This window comes from Phodopus roborovskii, unplaced genomic scaffold, assembly GCF_943737965.1.
Source record: "Phodopus roborovskii unplaced genomic scaffold, PHOROB, whole genome shotgun sequence".
Lineage (NCBI taxonomy): Eukaryota > Metazoa > Chordata > Mammalia > Rodentia > Cricetidae > Phodopus > Phodopus roborovskii.
The window spans coordinates 22,924,522-22,938,784 of record NW_026126416.1 but is presented as its reverse complement, the minus strand read 5'-3'; the positions used below and the strand labels follow the sequence as shown (position 1 = coordinate 22,938,784).

Sequence of the window (14,263 nt, the reverse complement as noted above, 5' to 3'; positions counted from 1 at the left end):
CTCTTAATCTCTGAGCCATCTCTCTAACCCACCACTGAGCTTTTGAACTGAGAATGATAAATACATTATAGTTAGTTCTTCAAGCTGAAGGAAGCATAGACATGAGTCGATGCTGGGGAGAAGGGAAGAGTAATCTTAGGCGTGCTGCAGGGAAAGCTGCAGGCTGGTTGTAGGCGTGAGGACAGAGGCATAAACTGATGAGTCAGAGGAAGGATCTCTGGGGAACAGATCACAGGTCCAGGGATCTTGCTACATTGTGATTTCAGAGAAAGGGGCAAGGTTGGCTAAGTAGGGTCAGTCCTTCCTGTGAGGAAGATAGGGTTGAGTTTAGCAGGAAGTGAGAGCTGCTACTGTTGGAGCTGAGTGAAGAAGGTGTGGCTGGACTGCAGAACTTCATTGTTTCACAGTGAGACAGACAGTGAGCATCAGTGTGACTCTGCAATTGCAGTGGCAGCAGAGAAGCTGGAGCGTGAGTCACACAAAGGAAAAATCAGGAGATCTGGGAGAACGAGGGAAAGACTTAGGCATTAAAGTTTAATAGAAAATTTTTTATTTTCACCTGTATTTTCCCATTGTCATTAAGATTAAACAATTCAGTATAGAGGCAAAAAGAATGCCTTTAATTCCAGCACTTGGGAGGCAGAGGCAAGTGGATCTCTGAGCTGGAGGCAAGCCTGGTCAACAGAGCAAATTCAGGACAGGTAGGCTACACAGAGAAACCATCTTCAAAAACAAAAGTAAAAGAATTGTGGAACCCTTTTTTTTTTTTTTTTTTTTTTTTTTTTTTTTTTGAGATGGGATCTTGTTTTATTGGAAGGCTCAGATTTGCTGTGTGGTTGTAATTGAGGCTCACCTTGAACTCCTGATTCTCCTGTCTCCACCTCCCCAAGTGCTAGCATTACAGGTGTGTGCCCCATGCCTAATATTAAAACTTATTTATTTAGTTATTTTTGGTTTTTCAAGACAGGTTTCTCTATAGCCCCAACTGTCCTGGAAACCAGTCTATGTACCAGGCTGGCCTCAAACTCATAGAGATCTGCTTGCTTCTGCTACCCAAGTGCTGGGACTAAAGGTGTGCACCACCACCGCCCAGATGCATTAACATTTTTAAGTTAGAAAATATCTTGGTGGGCTAGAGATGCATCTCAGCAGTAGAGTCCTTAACTGCCATATTCAAGGCTCTGGGTCTGATCCCTAGCACCACATGGAAGAAGAAAATTCAAGACTAAAGCAGACATTCTGGTGGGTTAAAATAGCAGACAATAGAGTAGTGACAATCACAGGGGTTGCTGTGGGTGTTAAGTGCATTCATTGATTAGCATCTCTGTGCAGTGCTTTTATTTCACGCCCTGAAATGCTGCTGCTGCTGTTGCCGCCCTTTACACATAATATCATAACTAAAAAGGAAGAAAAGCATATTTTATAAGACTGTGTTCATTGTATTGTTTGCTTGTTTTGAGACAGGGTTTCTCTATGTTAGTTTTAACTGTCCTGGAGCTTATTGTGTAGACCAGGATGGCCTTGAACTCACATAGATCCTCCTGCTTCTGCCTCCTGAGTGCTGGAATCAAAGGTTATGCCACCACCACACCTGGCCTTCACTCTTCTCTTTAAAGATGGTCAGTTCCGGTTGACTGTAAATGACAGTCTACTCTGAAATTTGTTTTTCTTGCCCATAGCTTGTGACCGATGGTCAGTGCTTCCCAGACCTGATCTCCACCATGATGTCAACAGATTTGGCCATTCAGCAGTCTTGCACAACAGGTAACTGGAAAGCTAAAGTTGTGATACTGTCTTATATCTTATATTCTTTTTTTTATATCAACTTTCTAATAGTTTTATCTGAATGGTAAGAGGTTTAGGGAGAAAAAAGGGAGAGAGGGCAATTTAAGTGCAGGATAAGGTAAGGGAACAGGCTGGGGAGATTGTGGAGACAAAGAGCAAGTTTTAAGTCTGCACTACATCTCAGTGTGCTCAGGAATACCTTTCTGACCAGCAGAGCTCTTTGTGCATCTGCCCCAGGGAAGCTTAGTCCAGGAAAGGACATTCAGAAGACTGGGGCTGTGGCCCTGCAGATGGGTGTTTACCTGGTATGTGCAAGATCCTGAGTTCCCATCCCAGCACTGTGCCTTCTTCAGATGCAGCATTTGCCATAAAGGACATGCAGAATGGTCATTTACCTGGTCATTTTAAAGTGTGCTCTAAAGATAGAGAAGCTCAGCAGCCTACTGATGTTAACATTTCTTACTTTGCTGCTATTATTACTGCTTTCTGCTTCCCTCTTTAAAATTCAAATTTTATATATCCTGCTGAGTGGTGATGCACACCTTTAATTCCAGCTCCCTGGGAGGCCAAAGCAGGCAGATCTCTGTGAGTTTGAGGTGTCCTGGTCTACAAAGTGAGTTCCAGGATAGCCAGGGCTGTTACACAGAGAAACCCTGTCTTGCAGTGCAAAACAAAAAAAAAAAAAAAAAAAAAAAAAAAAAAAAAGCAAAAATTTCAAAGATGTATAAACCCTAAAATTATTTAAATACTGTAATGCTTATATATTTCCTTAGGTTTTCAAATTTTCAGTTAAATTAGTTGTGTTAGGAAAAATACAAAAATGACATTCTGGAAATGGGAAGAATTGACCATTTAGAAGCTAGATATTGGGGAAAGGTGGTATCTTTAATCACATGATTACTTAACGTTTTTAGAAGTATATAGGATTTTGTGGCGAGACCATTCTATGTCTATACTAAAGTGGGAGGGCTTTTTAATTATTATCTCGTTAACTTGAGTGTTATGTTGAATTGCAATGTGATTGTTTCCCTCAGAAAATGTCCTGAGTACCTCTTGAGATTTTCACCTGGCAAGCATCAGGCCACCTGGCCTTGCTGGTAGCTGGCTGTGCCCCTCTCTTCATCTGTGTGTTCTTGGTGCTCTCCTAGCACAGGGTTAGGCATATTGTGGGCATTTGCTAGGTGGCAAGTATACTAATATATATCTAATATATCAAATGAATGAATCTTCTGTTGAAACAGTCTTAATTTTACACAAACTCAGAGAAGTTGACCGTTTGTCATAAAGTCTAGTTTAGCCATGAATCAAAATCAGGAATAGCTGCCTGAATTACATTGTTTTTATTTTTGTGTAATTCTTGTGGTGTATTTGAATTTCAGGCAAGGTTGGAGGAAATAGGGAATGGTAGAAAGCCATGGTTACAGTATAGTTGTATGAAATGATTTGCTGAAGGGAAAACTTTGATCTCTTTTGTTGTGTCAGTTAGCAGCACTTGACCAGTGTGTCTGGCTTAATTTTTCTAATTATGGTTTAAGAGGTCGAAGCAGAGAAGGCTATGAGACTGAGGTTGCTAGATGGAGAGGCAGCATTTATCTTAGTTGCTTTCTCTAAGCCTGTTGGAAGGCTCTCCCACCATTGTGTGATCTGGGATGTTCAGAGCGGAGAAGGACACTAGCTAGCTGTGCTCAGTTCAAGCCACAAATTTACTAAGTAAATCCAGTTTAACTCATGTTAGACTCAAGAGCCAGTAGCAAAGTCAAAAATGAATCCTTGAGTTTTTCTTTTTGGTTATTGAAATGTCTGGTTTTCAGATATTGTAATGCACACAGAGCCACACAATCACTATGCTTTGTTTAGTCCTTTGTTGATTGAAGACCAGTGCAGGTGAGTTACCAGTTCCTCATTGTGGATTGGAATTAAACTTGCTTGGAGATACAGGATATTGGAGATGGAATAGTTCCTTGCTTATTGTAGTCCACAGGTAACAGAACTTGGATTTCATTATGAACTTATTTAGAAGTATTTGATGTATTTCAATCTAGTGTAGTTCTTAACTCTAGCTAGTAAGCATCTTTTCGAGATAGCAGTCCTGGTGTGTCTCAGGTGTACATACTACAAAAGCATTGTCAACATTTCTTGACTTAGACATGAAAATAGATTTTTCTCTAGAAAAGTCTAAATGAAAGGGAGTGGGGAAATGATGGGGGATTGTTTTGTTTTGTTTGTTCAGCTTATGGAAGATCATCTAATTCATATATATCCTGCTTTTCCAAAAGTGAGTTTTAAACACCACAATCTAAGTCTTAGTTTTTTCCATTGTCATTGGATTGGTCTTTTAAGAATACAGGTTGGGTAGGCAGGGTAGCTCATGCCTTTAATACGCACACTCAGGTGTTTGAGATAAGAGGAATTCTTCAAGGTTGAAAGTCCTAAGTTTTAGGCCAGCAAGCAAAAGCAAGGTAAAGAAATGCTGTGAATATTGTTTTTGTAGAGGGGAATAGATTATATGTGTGTCAGACGCGTTTTTTTTCTCCCAAAAGGTAAATGACTACATATTCTCTCTATATATTTCTTTCTGCATTGCGGCTCTTCCAGCATACATACACCTAATGATATACTGACGGTCACTCTGTGCCACTATCTCTGTGTGCTTTCTAGAAAAGTGACTTAAGGTTCAACAGGGTAAATATGTAGTTTTGAGTTGCCAAAATCCCTTGTGTGGACGTCTACAGTCTTACATGCCCAAAATAGTGTATCAGCTTGCCTGTTGCCATGAAATCTCACCAATTCAAATATTATGTAATGTTTGTTCCTCTTTTGCCAGTTTGATAGGTAACAAATTTGACTTTTTTCTTTGATAGGTAACAAATGGCCCAACAATGTGGTTCTAATTTGCATTTCTCTATGAATAAAGTCAAATTTTTTCATAGTGTAATGATATCTGCATTAATTTTCCTGGCATACTAATTGAAGTATATCACCCACAGCACAGTGAAGAGATCCTTTAGTCTTTTATGGACTTTGATTCAGGCAAACCCAGGATTCATGACTTCAATACAGAAAGGGATTTCAGGACTATATATTGTAAGATTTAAAAAGAAAGTGCTCAGGACAAGATAAAGCATGAGTACGGCTTCTAGAAGAAGAGTCACACTTCAGGTGTCCTCATGGTAGTCACTATGAGGTTTTTGGAATTTTGTTGTACACTATGTTTCTATGGGACCCTTCTGTCTTGTTCTCTTTGATAATTGAGATTATAGGGTGGCACTGGAAATGCATTAAATGGCATTACAAATTGACCAGATAAAATTGGGCACTATTAGAGGTGTAGAATGTGATTTTTTTTTTTTTTCGTAAATAGGAATTCTGGTAAGATTCCCAGAAAATGCTGAATTTATATGGAGGAATGGGGAAAGATCTTAAGTAGTTACTACTTAGGTTAGAATTCTTGCTATCACATTTGGCTAAAGTCTTCCAGGAACACTTTTTCTGTCTATAATTTTCTCTTATTCTCTATATGTAGTCTTCTTTGCATTAAAATTTTCTCTGTTTTCTCTTTATTTATTTTTGTGTGTATTCATATGTGCCTGTGGGTCCCCATATCGGAAAGAAGAGGGAGGTAGGTCTCCTGAAGCTGGAATTGTATGTTTGTGAGCTGCCTGTTGTGTGTGCTGGGAACCAAACTCTGTCCTTTGGAAGAGCAGCAAGCTCATTTTACTGCTGAGTCATCTCTCCAGCCCCAGGAGTCTTATCTTTTCCCTACTAATAGAAGATGTCATTCTAGCTCCAGGGACTATAACACCTTCTTCTAGTGTCAGTGGACACCTGTACATATGTGCACATACCCACATGCAGACACACACACCCCAAAATTAAAAATACATCTTTTAAAAATGCTACTTTCCAAGCTGGGCATTGGTGGCACACGCCCTTAATCCCAGCACTGGGGAGGCAGAGGCAGGTGGATCTCTGTGAGTTTGAGGCCAGCCTGGTCTATGAGCTAGTTTCAGGGCGGGCTCCAAAGCATTACAGAGAAGAGAAACCCTGTCTTGAAAAAACAAAACAAAACAACAACAACAAAAAAAACAAAGACAGAAAACAACCCCCCCCAAATTCCACTTTCCCTGTGTACTAATTTTCCATGCACACATTGACAGATTATTTAAACTATTCTGAGTGATCACAAAGCAAGATGGAATTTGAGAGAATAGATGACAGTAATGGTTTTTGAGACCTTGAAAATTTCTCAGAGCACTTAAATCAATCAATTATATATTTACTTTTTTGTTATGTGGGTTGGGGCACATGAGTGTTGGAGCACATGTTGGCTGTCAGAGGACAGCTTTGTGAAGTTACTTCTCTCCTTCCTCCTTTATATGATTCCAGGGAATGAACTCAGATTGTCCAGTTGTGCCGCAGGTGCTTCACCTGCTGAACCTAGTCACTAACCCTTGCAGAGGACTTTTAATACAAATTTTCTAAAGATTGACAGTTAAAAAATTTAAGCATAAAAAAATCAGAGCATTTGGGAGGCAGACATGGGAAGATGGCCCCAAGGTGGAGACCAGTTTAGTCTACAAAACTTGTAGACTAGCAAGGGCTACACAGTGAAATCTGTCTCAAAAATTTCAAAGCCAGCAACCAAAACAAGCCCTATGTCATGCATGTGTTTGTGCATTTTCAGTGAATTCCTTCTCTCTCTCCTCTCAGTACCATGTATGTGTTTGGCGGCTTCAACAGCCTTCTCCTCAGCGACGTCTTAGTCTTTACCTCGGAGCAGTGTGATGCCCACCGAAGTGAGGCAGCTTGTATAGCTGCAGGACCTGGTATCCGGTGTCTGTGGGACACAGGGTCATCTCGATGTACCTCCTGGGAGTTGGCAACTGAAGAACAAGCTGAAAAGTTAAAATCGGAATGTTTTTCCAAAAGAAGTATGTTTTTTTCCTACTTAGAATTTAAAGATCTGGTTTTATCTGGATTATGAAGGAACTTAATATTTATGCAATTTTTATGTTCACCTTATTCTCTGGTTATTTCCTAATAATTTGTATAAGGTCTTTAGATGGGAGTCTTGTGGCTCCTGGAAGCAGTTAGCAGGTGATAAACCTTCCCATCACTATGTCGGCTTTCTTTAACAATTCTAGGTCTGGCTGCAGGTAGTCTGAGGCTGTGCTGTCTGGTGGGATTTTGGTTTGGTTTTTTTGAAACAGGGTCTTGCTACATAGCTCAAACTAGCCTCAAACTTCTTTCAGTCTTCCTCAGCCTCTTGAATGCTGGGATTATAGGTGTGCATCACCAGCCCTACCTGTGAACATTTTTGATGGTGGAAATATTACATACTTTCTTTGTTCAGTATAGTAGCCACTAGCAATATGTGCTATCAGATATTTGAAATGTGGCTAGTCTAAGGGGATGATTGTTTTAATTTTTTTAGTTTTATTTAAAAGTACATGTATTGAGCTAGGTGTAGTAGCACATGCATATACCCCAAATATTCAAGAGGCTGAGACAAAAGCCAAAAAACGTCAACAATAAAAGAACTGTATGTGGCTATTGGCTGCTATATCGGTGATGAAGGTCTAATGTTAAGGATAAGAACAGGGGATTACATATAGCAAATTGTTCTGGTGGACAGTGGTAGAGCTGTTGTCCTTGGAAAATGTTTCTAGCTTCTTTAGCTGGATATAGCAGTGCAGCATGACAGATGCACTAAGGCCCCTGATTCTAGAGCCCCTGAGCTGTTCTTGTTATTTTTATCTCCCTATCTACTTGCTTAATGGTTGCCCTAAGCACTACTTCACCAACTCAGTGAAGTAAGATGTATAAAAATCCTTAAAAAAAAAAATAGAATGCCTCCAAGGCATTTGTTCATATCAATCAATGTAAAGTATGAGACTACATTACTCATCTAGGAAGACTGATGTTGCAGTTAACATAAGTTATATTGGGTAGGGACTGCTTTTATTTTCCTGGTATGTGCCCAATTAAGCTATGCAGGGACATACAGGTCCTGAGGCATGCTGTGGATTGGAATTTGGCGCATTGATAGAAAACAGATTATCAGAACTTGTTAGGATGCCTGACTCTCCCAGGACAATTAGAATCAGTAGAATAACAAATTTTTAAAATTCAGCTTAAATGTCAGTATATTGGAATATATTATCCTAGGTGGTTCATTATGAGCCCATTGGTTTTGTCTCACTTTCTGGGGAGACCTAATCCTGTTATAATAAACTTGGCAGGAAAAGCAGCCTAAGATACAAACTGAGCAGGAGAGTTTCTGTGACATGTCTATGAGATGGTTTAATAGATGGGGCTGCGTGGCTTTGCAACTTCTCATTGGGGTCTACAGAGTGGAAGTTCTGAAACACACAGTCTTGAATTCACATGTGTATAGGGTACAGCTTAGCAAGTGCCTCCTGTGGTGTTCTTGGTCACAGGATATACTTGCACCCAGATAGGCCTTGCATTTTAGCTAGGAGGAATGCCTTGGTCCCTTATATTACTTACTTTCTTGGGCTTCTGGACAGCTTCTGGTGTTAATTCTATTGCTAGATGATATTTGTCCTGAGAAGAAAGCATTCAAAGGTCCAGATCTCACATTATGTCTTAGAATTGCTATAAAATTAACAGACCTTTGCTTTTCAATTTCTGTATACCTTGTGGGGGAGGGGGACAGTTACAAAAGAGTATTTTTCAGATTGTCTTCTTATTTCTGTTTTATTTTAACCTGAACATGGCAGTGCTTTTTCCTTTCAGTTTGACCCTACATTTGCCTCCCAACCATTGGTCAGAGCTTATCTGTCTCAGATTCTGCTCAACAGAGGCTGTCACACAGTTGATGAGTTTTTCTTCTCTTCATAGCCCTTGACCATGACAGATGTGACCAGCACACAGATTGTTACAGCTGCACGGCCAATACCAATGACTGCCACTGGTGCAATGATCACTGTGTCCCTGTGAACCACAGCTGCACAGAAGGCCAGGTTAGATGCTGTTTGGCAAGGATTTTAGAGGACAGCAAAAAATGCTAGTTGAGTTTGGGTATAGTGTAAATAATGAGTAGATTTATTTGTGTGTGTGTGTTCTTTTTTAAAATTTATTTATTTTATATAACCAAGTACATTTAAATGAAAACAAACATTTATAGACAATCTTTGGGAATTTGGGTGTTGTTCTTTCCAAACTACTTCCTGCCGGTAAGAGGCGCTGTCATGGGGGATTCTAAGAAGATGCAGAAATCCTGGCTGTAGTCTGCAAGGCTGCTTTGTCCAGCTGTTTTGAATGTAGGATCACCTGGAGCAGATTCATTTTTAAAGTAGATTGTAGATTTGAATTTTACTATTGTTCAGATTTTCTCTTAGGAAGGGACACTGTATACATCCTGATTCCAAGGGTCTATCTAGTTAATGAGGTTTGTGTGTAGTGTTTCAGAAAAAATGTTTTATAAAGTGTCTTTGTCTTATATCTTGACTCAGCATAGCCTCTGTGCTCACCATGTATGACTTTAAATTTAGGTAATAACAGGCTAAAGAAGATGAGGTGATGGCTTATGGCATGTTTTTCCCCCCAGTTTAATGAGATATAAAACTTGAGACTGCTGCTGTGGGTGGGAGGTTGGGAGTAACACTGGAAAAGCAGCCAGTTCAGCTTTCACATTGTACAGATAATCACTGAATGGGGCGTGGTGGAGGTGGTTCCAGTGGGTTACCTTCTCAGCTAAAGGCATGTCAGTGAGAACGCACTATGGTATTCCTACTACAGTACTGTTTCCTGTTCATTCTATCCATCTAAACCCCCCCCCCCCTTCTATCTGCAGTGACCATTCTCAGTTACTGTCTTTAGGACCATATTAGTCCTTACTGGGTTCTTGGTGTGAATATAAACAAAAGCACTTCTCCACTGTGTTCTAGATCTCCATCTCCAAGTATGACAGTTGCCCCAAGGATAACCCCATGTACTACTGCAATAAGAAAACAAGCTGCAGAAGCTGTGCCTTAGACCAGAACTGCCAGTGGGAGCCCCGGAATCAGGAGTGCATCGCTCTGCCTGGTAGGTAGGCCTTGCAACTGAGATACCCTCTGTGAGGGACAAAAACTTGGTCCTTCCTCCCTAGGTTAGGTTGAACCTAGGAAAGAGAAGCATATTCTGTCTGTTTAACCCTCTTACTGTTTGGGGTAATTACTTTGTATTTGTTTTTAACTGAAACATGCTTCTGACATATTTATTCTACTGACCTTTGAAATAAACAGAAAATCTGCTCTGGAGAATCGGTTGGTAGCTTAGACCCATATCACAAACTGTGTCCCTGTCCCTCCTGCTGTGATAACCTGGTCCTAGAGCTCTGCAGTTTCAGCAGCAGCCAGGGCCCTGCAGGAAGTGCTTCCTGATAGTTCAGTGAGGAGAGGTTTCTGTCTGTAACAGCATCTAATGTGACCCTCATTCCTGACTATTTCAGTGGAGCTTCAGGGTGATGATTTTAGGTCCTGAAACCAGATAGCCATGACTAAATCTCTATGAAGTATTTGATTAGGATTTCCTAGAAGGGGGTGGGGGGGCTTTCTGGCTCTCCAGCATCTGAGGCTTGAGTAGGGCAGTTGATCTGGACTCTGAAAGAATTTTATTTAGTTTGCCAAATGGGCTTTATTTTAGTCTGTGTTCTATTGTTGTAAAGAGACACCATTACCAAGGCAACTCTCTTTTTTGTTTGTTTGTTTGTTTTTCAAGACAGGGTTTCTGTCTGTGTAACAGTCCTGGCTGCTCTGTAGACCAGACTGGCCTCAGACTCACAGAGATCCGCCTGCCTCTGCCTCCCGAGTGCTGGGCTTAAAGGCATGTGCTACCACTGCCTGGTCCAGGGCAACTCTTATGAAAGGAAACATTTAACCGGGGCTTACTTATAGTTTCAGAGGCGATTATCATGACAGGAGCATGGCAGCACATAGGCAAGTGTTGGAGTGATAGCTGAAAGCTACATCCTGATCTGTAAGCATAGAAGCATGGGCTTTTGAAAGTTCAAAGTCCACCCCCAGTGACATACTTCCTCTAACAAGCCCACAGCTACTCCAACGAGGTTATACCCCCAGTCCTTTCTTGATGGTGCTGCTCCTTAGTGACTAAGCATTCATATATGAGCCTATGAGGATCATTCTTATTCAAACCACTTCAGGCTTTTTGTTTTGTGTCTCACACTTTAATGTCCGATGGAATACCTAGGTGCCTGTTAAAAGGTATGTTCTAATATAGGCCTTGGAAGCTTGTAATTTTGACTCACTGCTTATATCACATTCTGAGCAGCTAGTTTATCTGCTCTTGAGTTATACCTTTCCACAGGCCTCTTACAGTTAATGAGCATTGTTGGTGTATTCAACAAAGTAGCCTGGTTCTGAGGGAGTCTCCTGCTTGTTCACTTTCATGCTAGTGTCCAGGAGCAGCCACACTTCCATGCAACACTTTACATGAGCTCAACACAATCACAGGAAGAGACTGCAGACTTCCTTTGTGTGCCATATTCCTTTGAGGTTTTTCCTAAACCAATCTCCCTCTTCATTTCATTTTTGGTATGTCTCTGCATTTGCTTATACCTTCTATCTCATGTAAAAACATGGTAGCATTTGGAGACTTAAATTTATCCATTCCCCAATTCAATTCCATTTGCAGATTACATTTTCCTGTATATATACATCTTCAGCAAATAAGTATACATTGGAGGCCAGAGGTTAACTTCCGGTATAGTTCTCTATCACTATCCACATTCAATTGTTTTAAGATAGGGGCCTTGACTGAATGGGGAGCTCACTGATTTATCTAGACTAGCTGACTTGAAAGCCTTGGGCATGCTCCTGCCTCCAGCCCTCAGCTGAGATTACAAGTGAGCAAAACCCTGCCTAGCTTTTTATGTGGGTCCTGGGGATCTGAACTGGGTCCTTAGGCTTGGCACAAGTATTTCACCACTGAATCATCTCCCAAGCCCCCATTTGCAGTTTTCCACCCCATCCTTCCAATATACATACTTTCTTTGTATACTCTTCATTCAAGATTTTAGTCTTTTTCATTTTTTTTCCAAAAAGAGTGTACCAATATCTAACCAAAGAGTTTGCCTTTAGGATATAGGAGCATTGACCCAGAGTATACTTTTGAAAGCCAAGAAATATGACTGGTGAACCTTTTAAAAAGGTCTTTTATTCTGGGGCTGGAGAGAAAGCTCCGCAGTTAAGAGTGCATACTTGCTGGGTAGTGATGATGCATGCCTTTAATCCCAACACTCAGGAGGCAGAGGCAGGCGGATCTCTGTGGGTTCGAGGCCAGCGAGGTCTACAAAGCTACACAGAGAAACCCTATCTCGAAAACAAAACAGAGAGAGAGAGAGAGAGAGAGAGAGAGAGAGAGAGAGAGAGAGAGAGAGAGAGAGAGAGAACATCCTGTTCTGAGGACCCAAAGTTGATCCCCAATGTCCATGCTGGGCAGCTCACAACTCTTGTAATTTTAGCTTGGATCTAATGCCCTCTTATGGCCTCTGTGGGCACTGCAGTCCTATGTATAATCCCACACTCAAGGTGCACATATACACGTAATTTAAAAAATAAAAAGATTTATTTTCAAACTTTTTTCTGCATATGGAAGTTAATAATAATGTATCTGATACTCTCTCTAAGTCCTAATGAAGCACCTGGAATTCAAATTAGAAGAATGGGCTTAGATGTTCAGTAACTGAACCAAAATATACTACTTTTATATTATTTCTAAAACTTTACTTTCTTTTTCCTCCTTTATAAAAGAAAATATCTGTGGCATTGGCTGGCATTTGGTTGGAAACTCATGTCTGAAAATCACTACTGCTAAGGAAAATTATGACAATGCTAAGTTGTCCTGTAGGAACCACAATGCCTTTTTGGCTTCCCTTACATCCCAGAAGAAGGTGGAATTTGTCCTTAAGCATCTTCGATTAATGCAGTCATCTCAGAGCATGGTGAGTTAACATTTTCAGAACTTTGGTTTCTAGTACCTTTTTTTTCACTGTGGGCACAATAGCAGCTTATGTGTAGAAGGCCACATAAGATAAAGAATTTCAATAAATGATTAATAATAGACTGACTCTATACTTCAGAGTCTCTTGTTCTAATGCCTTTCTTCTTATCTTAAAGAGTTCAGTACTTTGAATATTTTTTTACTAGTCATGTTTATTAAGTAAATTATAAGATATGAATATGTGGAATAAATAATAATATGTGTACATATTTTGATGTCTCGGTTAGGGTTTCTATTGCTGTGAAGAGATACCATGACCATGGTATCTTATAAAGGCAAACATTTAATTGGTACTGGCTTACAGTTTGAGAGGTTCAGTCCATTATCATCATGACGGGAAGCAAAGCAGTGTGCAGGCAGACATGGTGCTAGACAAGGGGCTGAGAGTTCTCCATATTGGTCCATAGGCAACAGAAAGTGGACTGTGTCTAACACTGGGTGTAGCATATGAGACCTCAGAGCCACCCCCACAGTGACACACTTCCTCTAGCAGGCCATACCTACTTCAACAAAGACATTCTCTTCTATTAGTGCCACTCTCTATAGGCCAAAAGTCTATGGGGGCCATATCTATTCAATCCTTCACATCTGTTGACATCAGATTATTTCATACTGGTTTTATATCTTCTTGGGAGAAGGGCTTGTACCAAGTTAGTTAGCTAGTTGTTATTAAGCCATTTGTTTCCCTTAAAGATATTATTATAACATATAATATGACCCCTAGTAAGAAATACAAAACCTTACAGCTTTTGAACTCAGGCTCAAGTTCTCTTATTGTCTAGCCAAGCTCTTGAATGGCTTGTAGTTGATCCCATTTGGCATTTTTCATGCAAAGTCCAAGAATTGTGATGCTATGGTCAATTCGGTGGATATTCACAAAGTAGCATAGAGAGATGTGGGGTGTATGCTTTTGTCTTGCCAGGAGGAAACGAGTACAGCACAGCATTTTTCATTTGCACCACCTTCTTATGACATGTGGAAGTATGTTATGGGTCTTGGCTGTTAAGTCTCAGAAAGTCCATATATCCAGAAATGAGCTCAAACTGGACTACAGAAGGATTTCTGGCAGTTATATAAAAGCTAGCATTACTCAGGAGCTGGTGAAACTGGATCTTATCTGTCAAAAGGAGTCATTTTCTTATGAGTAGCAGAATAAACTTAGGGCTACCTGTGGCACCTATCATCATATCAAGGCTCTTACACATTTCAAAGTTCATGTGGTCTCCTGGCCCTTCCCTCCACCCAGCTATTAATATTCAGGTGTCTGTACTGACCTGCCCTTGGGATGCTGATAGGGTATCTGCCCTTGGAGTTCTGACAGGGTACATCCTCAGCTGTAGCCACTAAGTGTGCCTCCTGTGCACGGTCACTATGCTCCTTTTTCAAAGGGCACTGCCCACCTCTCATCCTTCTGTGTCTATTTCTCTCCCTCTTTCTCATTCTCTCTGCT

General features: G+C 40.6%; 1 protein-coding gene across 1 annotated transcript in view; it reads left to right on the top strand.

Annotated features, from left to right (window-relative positions):
• Atrn (attractin) overlaps positions 1–14,263 on the top strand; it is a 110,954-nt gene that overhangs the window by 53,536 nt on the left and 43,155 nt on the right. Inside the window, exons 11-15 of the mRNA XM_051183365.1 lie at positions 1,680–1,764; positions 6,496–6,716; positions 8,650–8,771; positions 9,699–9,837; positions 12,564–12,754. Of these exons, the coding sequence (XP_051039322.1) occupies positions 1,680–1,764; positions 6,496–6,716; positions 8,650–8,771; positions 9,699–9,837; positions 12,564–12,754 (758 nt within the window). The remainder of the gene's footprint in view (positions 1–1,679; positions 1,765–6,495; positions 6,717–8,649; positions 8,772–9,698; positions 9,838–12,563; positions 12,755–14,263) is intronic.